Genomic DNA, 16,435 nt, shown 5'->3' on the forward strand with positions numbered 1-16,435 from the left:
GACGACAAGCATGATATGATCGTCTATGCGACGCGTACTCCCATGATGTTACCCATGAGGAGGTAAACTATGTTCTAGGATTAATTTATCAGAGCGCCACCTCTTGATCAAAAAGTGACGAATGCTTTGTCCAATCGCGTGTGTCGCTGCGCCCGGGATTCCTTCGACTGCGGTCTATTCACATTCACTTTTGCACGGCGGCTTAGCAACATCGACAGGCAGGTTCTTCTGGTATCCTGTCAACCGTTACGACCACTTAAGTTCTTGTTAGTAGTGCATTTCTGTCTGGTTCGTGTTCTATGACTTTCAGCTTGAGAGGGAAGGTTTAGGAGCACTTCCGCCAGTACAAGCCATCATTTCATATCGTCATTTCCAGTTTGTAGCTATCAGGAAACATTCATGACAGTGGAAAGGAGGTGGATGTGGTTGGCCCATCCTGAAATACTCATGCACCAAAATTCCTATTTCAAGAAGAGTACATCCTGCAAAACTTAACCTTCTAAAACACGCTCCGATGAACGAAGTACATGGGCGTGGGACCTAATTTACCATTACAGATTGGAACAAGCCTGAGCTTCTATTGAAAATTTCACTTTGAACAGCCAATGTCATCGTGGGACGCAAAACATTTCGGAACAGCGAGTAAGGTGCCTATCTGGCATGTGACATAGCAAGAGATATTGGATACTCTGCGAAATACTCGTGTCACTTCGAATTTGTCCCGTGGCCGACTGACTGTCGAATTGAGAGCTGAGAAACGAACGAGTTTGCTCTCGAAGGAAAGAGCTGTCAGGCTTGCAGCAATCTCCGGGGACCAGGGATCCGTTTACTATCCCATCACTGAGGAACAACTTGCTCTATCTCTCGAACACCGAGATGTTATTGAAGTCTTCTTGATGTGGAGCCCTCCTACGTGCCTGACACGAGAGGAACAATAGGAGAAAGAAGTCCTTCTAAAGTTGTAATCTGTAGGGGGTTATTCGTGTTCGCTTTACATTCTCATTTCCTTTAGATAGAAAATGGTATGACATAATATATCTTCCTTTCATCCGGCGCTCATACTAGACATTATCCCTCATTTGTATGGAATAAGGACGTACATTTTGTTCTGTTCCTTGGGAAACGGAAAATTGGAGCAAGTAACAATCGGAAAGCTTTGTTTCATATCCAATTGAAAACCTCACCCCGATCAAAAGAAGAAAGTGACATCCGCCACGTTCAGTCAAGTTTTTGAGACCGTGGAGACAGAGAAGTGTCATCATGACGGGTTCGAACAAACAGTCACCAGTTAAAATGCAGCGTGACATTCGTTTCACCATCCTAGGACAAAGAGGGGTAGGCAAGTCAGGTAAGAAAGTCACTTTTTGCATGCCATTGCACCATGTGTTCCCAAAAATTCTTGAGTCAGGTGTAAGTGATATAGCAATCATGTGAATCCGTAAACCATCTCGGTCTGGCCTCGTTTAACCCCATCATGGCATCATTAAAACCATTGATCTGTGGATGTCTTTGTTTAAAGGATTACCGTTGACTCAGTGCATACTGTCATTCGCGGTATCAGCAAAATTAGCGGGGTTAACTTCGTTTCCTGATCTAACTCTATGGCAGAAATCCATATGTATGCAGGCTTCCTCCCCCCCCCCCTCCAGTGACAAGTGGCACCTCACTAATATTCATGTAATAAGATTAGAGATCATCAAGTGCGGAGTACACTTGAAAGTCAAATTTCAATATGGTGCCGAAATATAGAGCAAGTATTCTCAGAATTCAAATCCTGAGGCCCTGGTGGAATATTGTTTCCCACTCCACTCTCGGTTTGCGAATTCTCGAGCGATTATACCAGCATAGTGTGAGATGAACCATGGGTTGCGCTTTTGTTATGTCGGGTGTCTAAACTCTGTTATCCAAGTCGCAAGTAGGTGTGACGGCATTGTGTCGTCATGGTCGCGCGACGCAGAATGAAGTTCCAAATCCTTGCGATAAACACTTTTGTCTCGAGCCGTCATCCGCGACTCGGTGTATCAGCCTCAAACCACCGAAATGCTTAGAGAGAAGACTCATTCACTTCTCATTATCCTCCGCACCAGTAAGGTGTGAAACCAAAGAAAGCAAGCCTTTCGTTGTGGTTGAAAGTTCTCGCCCATTGAGAAGCGATTTCAGTGGCTATTCCTGCCAAACCCTCCGAGGAGAAGAATCCTCGCATGGCTGCTGTGTATTGCGATTGTTACTCGACTCATTTCAGTGTTCAACCTCTATCTCACATCTATTTATGTAAATCTAACATGCAATGGTTCATTCGCAGTATTAAAGGTCAGCGTCAGCGTTCTTTGTCTTTGTCTTTTAATCATGGATATTTTCCATTCTATTTCACACGTGTCCACCAGTGCCCCCTTTTTAGAGATATGTCTGGGTTAAACAATGACCTGTAATAGTATACAAAATCTATTAGTGGAAAATTGAGCTAATCATATACGGATATGTCTGGTCAGTTATCTTTTGTTTGAGTATACAGAGTGTTGTTAGTATTACGTAAACACTACAGGTTAGCACGTGTTCTGGAGTTTATAAAAGTGCCTGTGATGGAAATTGTCGAATAGCATTTTGTCAAAAGCTGGATAGTCATCGAATGAAAATATCTTGAAGCTGAATTTATCTGAATTAAGGACTGAATTCTTTGTAAATGATATTTAGCTAATTAGAGTAGGTCTCCCTATACCATATCTGCGAAAGATTTAGCGAAATAGGAACTGCATCAACAAATTGAAATTACACAACATTATGCCGGACTAGGACCTTGTGACTGGACTTGATGATAACTTCGCATCCAGTGTTGTGGGGGAGGGGAACGAAAATAGTCCAAGAGCATGATTATATTTCTGGATTTGTAGAGAGAACATCTTCCGTTGTGTTGGAGGAAGTGTTATAACACGTCATCCTGAATGCGTGTCAAACAGAAGTCATGAAGAATGTATATGCCTTTCGGAAGAATGTAAAGTTAAAAAATGTTTTACCCTATAACCGAAGTAGTCATGTGATCCCAGGGACGTCACAAATCATAGTTACGCTCAAGATAACCCTCTGGCGAGCCTGGAGCACGTTATGTGAGATGACCCACCAACATGCAAATTACCGTGGTTATTTCCGACAGTCAAATTAAGAAATAAGATGTCTGATTAATTTTTTGTTTCTGCCGTTTTATATGGTCTTATTTTTCTGCCGAGAATAATTGTTTGTATCATAATTGCCATTTCTTTTATGGGGGTACATGACTGATGTGGAAGAAAGCCAATCCATCATTTATCATTTAGAAGTCGTTCCAATTAATATTCACTTTTTGACAGAAAATAATTCATCATGGAGATTATTGTCACATAAATGACCATCACCATATTTTCAGCTCATAAACACATTGATCTTACTATTTTTGAATGAAACTAGCTCAGTGGAACCGATCCAGCAGAAATTTCAGAAGTGCTGCCGACATTTATCACAAGATTTTTGTCTTCCTTTGAACATTTATGATAAGTTAATTTCCCGGGAATGGTGATGCTTGTTTTCTAATTTAAAATCATGACGGGTGGTGGTTTCTCGATGCTATCCACACCCAAACACCTAGACGTGAGATCACGTTCTATTGCCATCATTCAAACTCTGTGTGTTGAGTCATCCCTGACTCGAAGCGAGCGGATGACGGGGGTTTCACATTCCTAATTGCCATTGCCAAGACTTTTTGGACTCGGGATACTGGATGGGATGGAGACCTGGGAGGACTTAACACAAGCCAAGTCATGGACTAGAGGAAGGAAATTATTTGCCGCAACACCCCCTTGCGATTAGCGTGTATAATTAGCGCACTCCTGATGACATGATTGTACTTTGTTATCATGTATACAGAGTGTTTGGGCGTGGATTGGGCTGTGAGCCCTGACACACGATCACGACTCTGTCATAACTGCCACCATGCCCGTCTTGCTAATCACTTTCTATCGAGGCAGCTTCACTATGCGATTGAGACCTCCTCAGTCTCAACTATGGCTAATTCAAATGGCGACTTTAGTCTTTATGATGTCGCGATTAAGTGGCCTATTGACAGAAATTTAATTCATAGTCCCAACGGGTGTAGTGATTTTAAATAATGGATAGTCTTATTTTGCTTTTTTATCTTTTATTGCAGGTTATAGGGAGCAAAGACGGATGAATCCACCCCTAGCAAGCTTTCCAAATCTTCACTATAACTCATCCGCAGATGTCGTTTTCGACGACATCGATTTTATAAAATTTGAAGCTCATACTACTGGTACCATACACATTTAGTGCAAAACGGGGAAACGTCTGTGCATTAGTATTTGCAGTAGTATAGCACAAAGCATAGAAAATCATAGTATTGTACCGTTTTTACCGAGTCTCACGTTAATTGCAACTCCTGTGAATCGAATTCCGACACTTTTTTTAAAGAGGGTTTATAGTAAAAAACGGATATAATGAAATGTCCGGCAGAGGAGAGTGGGATACGAGACCAGTTTCATCACGTCAGGTGTCCCGTTGTATCAAAAGATATAATCGATTATAAATATCCTTACCACACAGACTGCCGAAGACTTATGATAGAAATCAAATAATCACTCTTCATAAAACAGGTCCCAGAACTGATAATAGTTTTCCTTCAATCAGCGGTTGTAGGTGAGCCACATCGGTAGTTATTGAATATGTCTTTGTAAAGATAAAAACCTGAGATTCCCATTTAAATGCGACATTGCGACCGTGAATCATGTGCGACGCAGATATGTCATGACTCACTATTTTCTTTTTCATCGTATACTACATTGAGCCTTCAGTGCATTTCGGATGTGGGATCCCACAAGGCAGTCCACATGATGGCTTCGAAGGCAGTGGAGACGCGAGGAAGGGGGGGGGGTGCCAATAGAGACTTAAAGGACAAGTTCACCTTCATAAACATAAGGATTGAAAGAATGTAGCAATATTAGTAGAACACATCATTGAAAGTTTGAGGAAAATCAGACAATCCGTTCAAAAGTTATGAATTTTTGAAGTTTTTGTGCAGTACCCGCTGGATGAGAAGACTACTGCAGTGTATGAATAACTTAGATGTCACATGCGTACAACAATATAAGGAAAATATAAAGAGAATTTCACAAAATTCCATCTTTTGAAAAAAGTACACATTCCCTTGACTCGTTACCGATAAATGTTATGGGTAATACTATTCCCCCTGCCTTTTGAAAGAGGCAAGTCAATTGCTCTTTTATTATGCGAAAAAAGTGAAAATATGTTGAATTTTCTTTTATATTTTCTTTATACTGTTGTACGCATATGACTCACAAGCTGTAGTAGTCTGCTCATCCAGCGGTTCCAACTCAAAAATTTAAAAAATTCATAACTTTTGCACCGATTGTCCAATTTTCTTCAAACTTTCACTGATGTGTTCTACTAATATTGTTGCATTTTCTCAATCCTTATGTTTGTGAAGGTGAACTTGTCCTTTAAGTAGAGAGTATGGACTCGCCGTCGTCTATCTAATCCAAACGAGCAGACAGTTACAGCCAATTTCAACACGAGTACCTCTTAACATGAGCTGCTTTCGCTCTACACTTGTACTTGACCGTGATATGCTGACTCGCCCAATCACCATGTAATAACCGCCCCTCCGCATCAATCTCACAGTGCGCATGCTCGATGAAGTGAACATAGAGAGAGTGTGAATGGCTAGCGTTTCAGATGTATGAAGTGGGGATTAATGAAAAGAAATAAATCATGCTATCGTGCGCCGTTCTTTCATCAACACAAGATTGGTGAGTCATCGCATAAAGGATTTAAGAAGCGGGCAGACAGATAATGGGAAATCCCCTCAGTGCACCTGGTTGCCATACAGGAGAAATCCACATCACAGGACAGAATTTCAACACGCTTCTATAGGAGGACATTACGTGTACAAAGCTCAGTACCTTAAAAATAGATAAAAAGGGTAAGAGAAGAACAAGGCTGACTCGAATCAATGTCTCGAACAAACACGAAATGTTTTTCATCAAGTTTTGTAGGAGAGTGTGTTTTTTATGTGTGGAGTCCTGCTATGAAATTTCAGAATAATCATCTGTTTGGACAAACATTGTATTTGCTTTGATACTGAGTGAAACGTGGAATGGTCGAGCGGACGGACCAAGTCATCCCAGGGTCAGTGGCCGGGCTAATTGGCACAGTAAGCCTGTGTCACCTGGTGTAAGGTGATAATTATCTGATGGGCAGTTGGCAAAAGAAGCTCGGCTCTCCAACACAACAAATATTATTAACGAACACATCGGACATATTCATCATGGTTTTGGCAACACACATTGGCATCTAACGAAAGAGAAAAGCTTCGGTCAATAACGCCAACGACAAGTAAACAAAACGTTATGAGGTGTGAAAATGTCAATCCAATTACTTACAGTGACCACTTGGCAATAATCACATTGATTTTTTTTTCTATGAGTGTGTGCAAACACGATACATTGGATCATTAACAAGAATGTCAAATGAAGAGATGAACTTGAGAACACGAGAAAAGTTTCCCTTGTGTCCAAATGCAACCAAATTTGAAAGCGATGATGGTCTCCTAAGTCAATATGGATGTGATTCGTACATGCGTCCATTATGTTGATATAATGAATAAAAACTACATTAACGTGAGAGATATTGCATGTAATTTTCTCCAAACGTATGAAATATTCACTGATGGAGCACCGAGGATTTCTTAATAATCAAAATAATGGTCAGGAATTTGAATTAACATGATTAAGCAAAGGGTAAATGTGATGCATTACCAGTCTACCAATGGCAGGTCTGCTACCAAACCGCACAAGAGGTGTGACCACTATTGTTTCGTTCTTTCATCAACGAAAACTTGGTATCAAAGCTATCATAATATTCATTCGGATGAACTTTATCTAGGGTTTTCTACAAACGATGCTGTTGACAAGGCCATTTATTCCTTCCAGAGATAGCCGAGCAACTCATTATTATTCCTAAGCAAAATAAAAGAATACCATCTTCATCAATAACATGCTCGTTGTGCGGATCATTCTGCGCGTCCCACACTTGCATCTACGTTTTCTCAGTTCCTTTCAGGGAAGTGATATCACCTCCCTGGTTCCTTTGGAGCATGTCTCAAGCGTCGATGGCGTTTCACACTTTCATGTGCCTAGAATTTCAATGGTTGCAATTATTTTCAAACGACTGTGGGCGTATAACAAGTTATTCAGTCGTTTCTATCCTCGAAAGCATAATGTTTCCCTCCCACTCTTCCCACATCTCCCTCTCTCTTTCTCTCCTTCTCTACCCCCCCCCCCCCCCCCCCCCCCCCCTCCGTCTCTCTCTCTTTCGTTTCAAACGAATAAAAGTTTGAATGGACGGAAGAAGCGCAGCGTCGTTTGGGCTCCGCCAGCAAGCTGGAGACGGAAATGAAGCCTGGCCGTTGAGAAGCAGGCTGCGGGGTTGTTGGCACACATCTGACACTTTTGATGTTACGGTGGGCGATGATTGCCAACATGTACAGGTGATGACGCTAAAGTGTGCATTTATTTTCATATCGGAAAGGTGATAACTTGTTTGGCGGGCTGACTTGTTGTTTCTGGCCGCAGGCTTTCTCGGCGCCCCCCTTATATTTCATTTTGATCGTAATAAAATCTTAGCTTTCTTTCGCAGATTTACGAGAATTCTTTTATTGCTTTCTTTGTTTCCTTTGGTCGCAACGTCTATCCTCCGCTTTGCATCTGTCTGTATCTATTTCATGGTGAATCTTCAAGCTGTTGTATCAGTTTACCTCTACATCCACGTATCGGATCTCATATTCTTTTTTTTTTCAATCCGCTATTTCTGTCAACTTATTCATAGACTGTTGTTATTAAGTGGAATTATTGCATTCCTCTAAAGAAAACCACCAAACCATGCAATTGCATATTTCGTTACCTGATATTTCCTACGAACCTGATTCTTTTACTTTTGAAGACATGCTGGGTTGGAGAAATTCTGTGCACATTCTTGGTTCTGTCTATGTCACCTTTCTGCATACCGTAAATAATTAACTCATAATGATGCTGGCACTCGTGGAGAATAGAATGGAAACACAGCGACGAAACAGAAACGAACAAACTAGGACAAATAAAATGCGATTAGGATGTCTAAATCATGTTAATCGACGCTCCCATAAATCTATCGAGAATCAAATTTTGCAGACTTGTTGAAAGCTGTATGCCAGCTATACACCAAATACATCACCAGCAACAGCAGTAGATTCGCAAGTTCACACGTTAATTGTGTACCTACCAACTACACTAGCCTATTCCCCTAATGCAGTGTCTAGTTAGACAATAGACTTTTAAAGTTTTGCATTAGTTTTCTCTATAGAAAGCTGCAGTCTTGTTCGTCTGATTTTTACTCTTTTGTATTTGATTCAAGTTGATCCTGGAGTGAAGATTCCCTTTAAAAACCATCCGATATACCTCTTTCTCCGCAATTTAGAGATCTGTGCAAGGTGTGTGGATTCTGACATTTTCAAGCTTACTCTCACAAGACAGGCTCGAATTCGTCTGCACCCCGCAAGTGTGACAAGGCAGCTATTGCAAACGACAGTTTTGTGTGTGTTTTTCTCCCCACCCCCACCCCCTTTCACTCCGTTCATCTCTCTCCCCTGCCCCTCCCCTCTTTCTCCCTCTCTCGTTGTCTCATTATCAAGACCTCATCCTGTGAACACAGATTCCTTTACAGAAAGGTCATCAGAAAAGTTCACATTTCCGCCGTCCAGTTTCTAATCTGTCAAAATCTGAGATTTGATTTTCCATCACGGTAACTTAAAACGATTGACACTTGGTTTGAGGTGCATCGCAGCTAAGGGAGTCCAGGATTCAAACTCGGCTAACTTGAAACAGTGGGAATAGAATCCTCAAAGTGAGACAGATCCATGCGTATTGTATTGCAAACCTTAATAATATCTGGAAGCAGAGTGAAGCCCGAGTTGGTTTCATTTTCTGAGACCAACTCCTAAGATACAGCATTTTTGGAAGGATAAGTCACTAGTCTTAAGATGATCGATGAAAGGTATTTTTTTCTTCTCGCCAGCCTTCCACTTTCTTTTGAGTTGCTTTTGTTTTTTTTTTTAGGGAATGTGAGGAGGTTACCTGAGCTGATATCTAATCTTCAACGCATGTATTCCGTGGGATCTTTTAATAAAGTTCGAACTCACTCTCATATGTGAAATGCTGTGAGGAGTGAAGGCCCAAAATTCGGAAATCAACCCAATAATTCACTGTAGTATTGATATCATTTTTATCATTGTATTTTAATTATTATTATTATTATCATTATCATTATTATTATTATCATTATTATTATTATCATTATCATTATTATTATTATTATCATTATTATTATTATTATTATTATTATTATTATTATTATTATCATTATCATTATTGTTATTATCATTATTATTATTGCTATTATTACAATAAATTGTTATCATTATCATCATCATCATCATCATCATTATCATCATCATCATTATTTCTTTGATAACATCTTTGAAGAAGAGAATTATTTTCTATGTGTGCACAATAGAGCGCAAGGAGCCTTAGTTTTGCTTTAAACTAAAAGCTTGTGTAACTGAAAATAGCTGCCTTTGAGCAGGTGAATACACGTGACCTATCGTCATGTTTCAGATACATAAATGATGAAACATCGTGCGCTTGTCAGCTAAGGAAGGGACCGCAAGCCAGCAAAATCTCGAAGGCTTTCTAAAGTATGATAAAAGGCAGGTACAGCTGTACAAACATGTCGGGATAAGCGGTTGACATTATAGGCGTGAGACCCAAGAAAGTAGGCAAAATAATCAGCATAGGAAAAGGGTAAGGGTAAATGGGCTGGGGGACGGAAGGAGAGAGAGGGAAGGGATGGGGAGAGGGAGCCCTGTGACAGACAGACAGACAGACAAACAGGGGAGGGGACAGCTACAGTGACAATTAAATCGCTAAGCGCTCTTGTCTGCACGCCATCACAAACACACACACACACACACACACACACACACACACACACACACACACACACAAATGAAAATTCTTCATTGAAATAGTAATATATGCGTCGTAGGCCTAGATAGTAGATACTGCATCTTATAGTTATTGGTCACTGTCATATGAGGAGCCCTTACTGTAGGCCTCACGCTCCTAATTCAACTCGCGCATTGCCTACCGGGAAGGCAGTACAAAGATGAGGTAATGTTATTTTTTACCAAAAAAATCATTTAAAATCAGTCAAGTGGAAAATTGCCACTTTTGGTAGTGTTTGACATTGCTTGAGGACAGGAGCTTCTGCAGGTTATGAAGAAGTTGAATGAATCAGGGTTTTTGTATTTTTAATGATTTTTTATTGATGTATGAGGTAATTTGCTATTTTTATCATTTTTGAGAGTGACTGGATGACTAGTCTCGTATGGAGGCTCTTAACTTTTTTTAGAGCTGGACAACATCCCAAAATATGTTGTTTGCTTGAAAGCAGAGAAAATTTCCCTTCATCTACTTCAATTTAAAAAAATTCTATGATTCGATTGATTTTTTATGATTCATGGAATATGCTGCATTTAACACAGGTTTATATGGGAGCCCGGAAAAGGAGCGTGAGGCCTATACTGTGAGACTGGTAGGCAGTGGGCATGAGAGTCGTCTGCTAGAATGCGATGTTCTCGCCAGCGAACGGCGTGCAGAGTGTACGGGAAGGTTCCCGGGGTTACTGCCGTGGTACCTGCTAGCTTAAATTCGGAAATATTCTTTAAGGGGTAAGTCAGACCACTAGTAAACAAGTGTAGTCCTATTTCTAAGGTAGCCCTTGCCCTCAACTCTTACCATAGAACTAAAGTTGAATGCATTGCCAACCCAAAGTTAGATTTCAGCCCCAAATCAGATTCTAACCCCAAATTTAACACTAACATTAGCTTTTAAAACCCTTACCCTAACCCTAACCCAAACCCAAACCCTAACCCAACTCTAACCATAGCCCTAAAGTTGAATCCATTGCCGACCCAAAGTTAGATTTCAGCCCCAAATCAGATTCTAACCCCAAATTTAACCCTAGCTGTTAAAACCCTAACCCTAAAACCCTATTAACCCTAACCCTGTACTAACCCTAACCCTAACCTAACCCTAACCCTAGCTAACCCTAACCCTAACTAACCCTAACTAGCCCTAACTAGCCCTAACTAGCCCCAACCCAAACCCTAACCCTTACCTAACCCTAACCCTAACCCTAATCCAAACCATAGCCCTAAATGCCAACCCAAAGTAAGATTTCAGCCCAAACTCAGATTCTAACCCCAAATTTAACCCTAGCTGCCTAGTTAATGTGAACAAGGCTCAAATTTAACCCAGTCTAAGCTAGTGTAGAACTCTAGTCTAAAGTTAGACCGAGTAACTTACGCCCTAGCCCTCACCCTGCCTAGCTTCCCCTCGTCCTAACTGTGGGCCTATATCCTTAAGTTTACTTGTACACCTCAAAATTAGCACCCAGTGACAGTGTAACTGTATTATTTTCACTTTTACTGTGAAAATGGAGAGCTATGTGTGTAAAAACTGTGATGGACGTGCTTGGTCCCATGCAGACAGTGGTTTTTTGTGTTGGAAGTTTCCTTGCTGTACGAATTCATGTTCACGCACCAGCCATGTGCCATTTATTCACCACTCATGGTCTACACATTCACTCCATTGCATTTCATTCTAACAACGAACTCAGCATCATTCTCTCAGAAAAATGTAGCAGGACTATCAGTTTTCAAAGTGTCATAGTCATTTACTGACATTTAATGAATAATATATCTGTGTTGCAGGTTGTCATACACAATATTCTGGTCCTGGATCTGAGGGAGCCTGCAGGTTTGTTCATGAACGTTTTTATACAACAGTGTTTGTTTGTTTGTTTGTTTGTTTGTTTGTTTGTTTGTTTCTTTCTTTCTTTCTTTCTTTCTTTCTTTCTTTCTTTCTTTCTTTGTTGTTGTTTTTTGATGGGGGGGGGGGGTGTTTTATGGCGACAAGCAAGAAGATTTGGATATGAATGCGGAAGAGTGGAGCAAACATTATTCCAAACAGTTAGAAATTAAGATGGACAAGAGTGCGGGTGATGATCCAGTGGTATGCTGGCTTTTTACAGGCCGAGTCAACAAGGCTGTGACCATGTAAATGGAATAATAATACTGGAGAACAGTGAATAAAGAACACTTGCATTCTGACTCCAGATCCAAGCAGTCAAGCATCTCACTAACCCCACAAAACATAAAATGTATAAACCTGTACTCATGCTCTCTGTTGTTGCCCTTGTGTAGGGCCATTCTGTAGGCATGTCCTGGAACCCCCCCCCCCCCCCCCCCCACATTTCCCATCCTATCTTATTCTATCCTTCATATTCTAACCTCTGTGAACTCTAATCCCTACCTTATATCGAGTTTTACAGTGATATATATTTTAAAAGTACATCATAGTATATTTATGGCCTGGTGGTGGGCTCAAATGCTCCATGGAACAGTGAAATTGAACTTCCCTTTCTTGCTCATTGAACTTAAATATTTACCTTGATATAATATGAATAATTATTTTGATATTTTGGGAGGTTTTCAGGGTATCCAGCATTTAAACCTTCAAATTGGACTGAATGAATGTCATTGAATTATTGTCTATTTGGGCCCTACATCCAATTTCACCGAACCCAAGGTATAATGCCAGCAAGGGTGCATTGATTGGATTTCAGTACATGGTGCATTGTAGCTTGATGGGGTCCACTCTGCTGAAAACAAGCATGAAATGTAGAAAGTTTTATATCGTTGTAGTCGGAATTAATATCTCTACAAGATGAAAGCGTTCAAAAAGTGTTTGGAAGCACTTGACTGCTCTATAGGCCTCACGCTCCTAATTCAACTCGCGCATTGCCTACCGGGAAGGCAGTACAAAGATGAGGTAATGTTATTTTTTACCAAAAAAATCATTTAAAATCAGTCAAGTGGAAAATTGCCACTTTTGGTAGTGTTTGACATTGCTTGAGGACAGGAGCTTCTGCAGGTTATGAAGAAGTTGAATGAATCAGGGTTTTTGTATTTTTAATGATTTTTTATTGATGTATGAGGTAATTTGCTATTTTTATCATTTTTGAGAGTGACTGGATGACTAGTCTCGTATGGAGGCTCTTAACTTTTTTTAGAGCTGGACAACATCCCAAAATATGTTGTTTGCTTGAAAGCAGAGAAAATTTCCCTTCATCTACTTCAATTTAAAAAAATTCTATGATTCGATTGATTTTTTATGATTCATGGAATATGCTGCATTTAACACAGGTTTATATGGGAGCCCGGAAAAGGAGCGTGAGGCCTGTAACGGGGGCAATTTGATACCAAGTCACGCACATCGTTCAAAGATGGCCAGACTTCCGGTGGATAATTCGAGGCAAGACGTGCACGACAGTGCATTAACCCGTGAGTTTGCGAGTACATGACTACACCGGCATTACTATCTGTACATATTCAGCCGTTATTTCTGGGCTTAGAGCCGAAATTCAGAGGGATCAATAATTGAAAGCCGTACCATTTGGCGTGTGTGTGTCAATTAAACTGTACTCTTGTGTGCTTGTTTTCTCATGGTGACCCTTGCGAACTTGGAAAAAACTGTGAAAAGGTGTTTGAGCAACTGTAACATGTGTCTAATCATTTTTGCGTGTTATGAACAATGATTTCATTCCCTTAGACGGATTGATGCAAGTCACAGATAACTACGTCGTCGTGTATTCCACAACTATTTGGTTTAACATTTTGACTCTGTTGTTTTTTCGTTGACATTAAACTTCAAACTCCTCGGTAATGACTTCTTCTTTTTTTACATCACAGACTTGGTTCCCTATTTCTTTCAAAATGTATGAAAGTTTACTCTTAGTTAAATTATCAAAAAGTAGCTTCACATTGCACATTTTTTACTGAACAGTAATAAGTCCAGCAGAATGATAGAAATTAAGCTGAAGCTGGAAAAAAAATCTCATTTGAAATTGGCGTAAAAAAAAATGGAAAACAGGCCCAGGTGGAGTCGCGTACAAATTGCGCTGACACACCACAGCACAGGTCGCTCATGCATTGTCAAGGACAGAATGCCAAGGTTGAGGGCGAAATTTGATTAATTTCGATTTTTGCCCTCTCTGCCCAGATCTAGCTTTCTTACAACCTGTTCGTTTGTTTTTGTCTCTATTTTCTTTGTCTGATTTGTCTGCTTGATTATTTGCTACTTTCGCCGCAGTCGTACATTTATTTGATGTAATTTTATGCCCGGCAGCTACCGAATTTTTGAAATAAATCAGTCAATCTGTTACACACATGAGATATTACACGTAGAAAATACGTGAAGTACAAATTCATGTTTAGGGCAATATCATTTTGCCATGTCTGCATAACACAGTGCCTCAACCTTCTTCGCATCTTTTTGAAGTGAAAAAAAAAATGTAATCTTGATTTCGTAAAACTCATCTCTTCTTCTTTATATTATTGCATCGTCACCATCAGCGCAACGTATTAGCTTACTGTACCTTTAAACGGTTTTTTAGTAGTGGCCATGTGAGAGTAAACAATCCGCAAGCTTATAGGCTGACATTGCTCAATTTGTGACTGTACATGCTTCTGAATACTGTAGGCTGCATGCCATTTAGAGTCATTATTATTACATGACGAGTCAAATGAAGTGAACTGTTCTTCCCGGCTGGTACGCGTTATGGATTCACGTCTCGTCACGCCGCACTTTCATCATATCTATACATTATTATTATGGTTCCGCAAAAACACAAATATATGAATATGTAACTTTTTAGATATCTATCTCTCTTTAATATAACTGTATGATATATACATCTGTTTATCTATTCATCCATCTACCCTTTATTATTCTGTACTTTTTTCATCGATGAGTGAGTCAAAATTATTTCGTCGGGTCTCATTTCCGTTCCCTGTTGGGCTCGCGGGAGATTCCTTTGGTCTCAGCACTTGTCGTCTGCTGTCATTAATTCATTCAAAACATGAGCCCGCCTTGTTTGAGGCTCTATCTTTGCCATCAATCTTAGACGCACACCAATGTAGTAGAAATAGACTCCGATATTGTATGGGGCTTAGAATATCTATGCAACGTATGCAGTTGTTTTTCCTGTTGTTTTAGGTATCTATTTGTAGTCATCACAGCCATTCTGCGATGCATTGAAACCAACGGCACTGAGTTTGTCCGTGCCATATTTTGTCATACTGGTTGGACAACGGATTCAAACATTGTCTCTTCTCGTCACGTTTTAGCTCAATCAGCTGGAGTAACTACAGGTTCGTCAGCTGTCGCTGAAGTCTGTGGCTGGTGTGTGCACACATGTCTCTTCTTTGCTTTTTTTACTGCCTACTTCATACATTCAGATTGAGAGTCTCAGCGTGTAGAAGAAGATGATACAATAAAGGGAAGTTCATACATCACCATCTAACTTGTCTTTTGATTTCATGTACTACTTATTAAGATGGGAGTAGATATATAGTTAGATTTCTGTAATTTGCGGTGTCATTCGAGGTTCTGCCAAAATAACAAGAATATATGTGTGTGTGTGTGTGTGTTTGTGTGTGTGCTGTCTGTGTGTTTATTCTCTGTCCTTTTTCAAGGAAAAGGCTTACGATGTGTTTATCAACCCTGCCTCCACTCAAGACCGGGTCAAGCAGACCAATAACTATATAGGCATGGCGTCTGCGGACAGTTTTTCCTCAGTCACTTTTGGGTGGATGATATAAGAGCGTATGGGCAATATTCTCCTTTGAATGATTAATGGTAATGCGAATGCTCGCATCGTGATTCTACGGAGAGGATGTTCACGTTTTTAAGAAATTTACGTTTTGAAGGAATCAAACAGAACCAAACGGCAGCGAAGGTGTACCGGTAGCTCTCCCATACTTAAATGACAACGTATGATTAAAAAAAAAGAGAGTCTTGAATAAAGAAAGAAAAAGGAAATCACTTCAATCAGCATGAGTGAGGGTAAAGGGAAATATAATTCATGTCCATGTCATGGTTTGAGCTGATGTACTTCCACAGACCTATGCCAGTTTAACCCGGTGAAGTGGTCCCACCTCACATCCAACTGGACCCCATGGAAGACCAGCTTAACGTAGCTGAATATGGGCTATCCAGCCATCCTTTCAGATGGAAAAGAACAAACAAACAAACAAGCAAACAAACAAACAAACAAACAAACAAACAAACAAACAAACAAACGAACAAACAAACAAACAAACCTTTGATTCTTGCCAAGGTATTTGCGTATGTACTTGAATGATGGGTTGGGATTGAAAGGAAGCGAAAGTGTTAGTGATAATGTGTGTCTGTGTTAAAAGAAAACTCCACACGAG

At 40.2% G+C, this 16,435-nt stretch overlaps 1 protein-coding gene across 1 annotated transcript in view; it reads left to right on the top strand.

The window, feature by feature from the left end:
• Window positions 1-403: 403 nt before the first annotated feature.
• Window positions 404-16,435, top strand: part of LOC139710816 (ras-related and estrogen-regulated growth inhibitor-like) — a 78,580-nt gene continuing 62,548 nt past the window's right edge. The window contains exon 1 of the mRNA XM_071622727.1: window positions 404-1,348. Coding sequence (XP_071478828.1) covers window positions 1,261-1,348 — 88 coding nt within the window. The 5' untranslated portion in view covers window positions 404-1,260. The remainder of the gene's footprint in view (window positions 1,349-16,435) is intronic.

This window comes from Diadema antillarum, unplaced genomic scaffold (assembly GCF_040938485.1).
Source record: "Diadema antillarum isolate AM-2024a unplaced genomic scaffold, OU_Dant_1.0 seq00001573_RagTag, whole genome shotgun sequence".
NCBI classification, from domain to species: Eukaryota; Metazoa; Echinodermata; class Echinoidea; order Diadematoida; family Diadematidae; genus Diadema; species Diadema antillarum.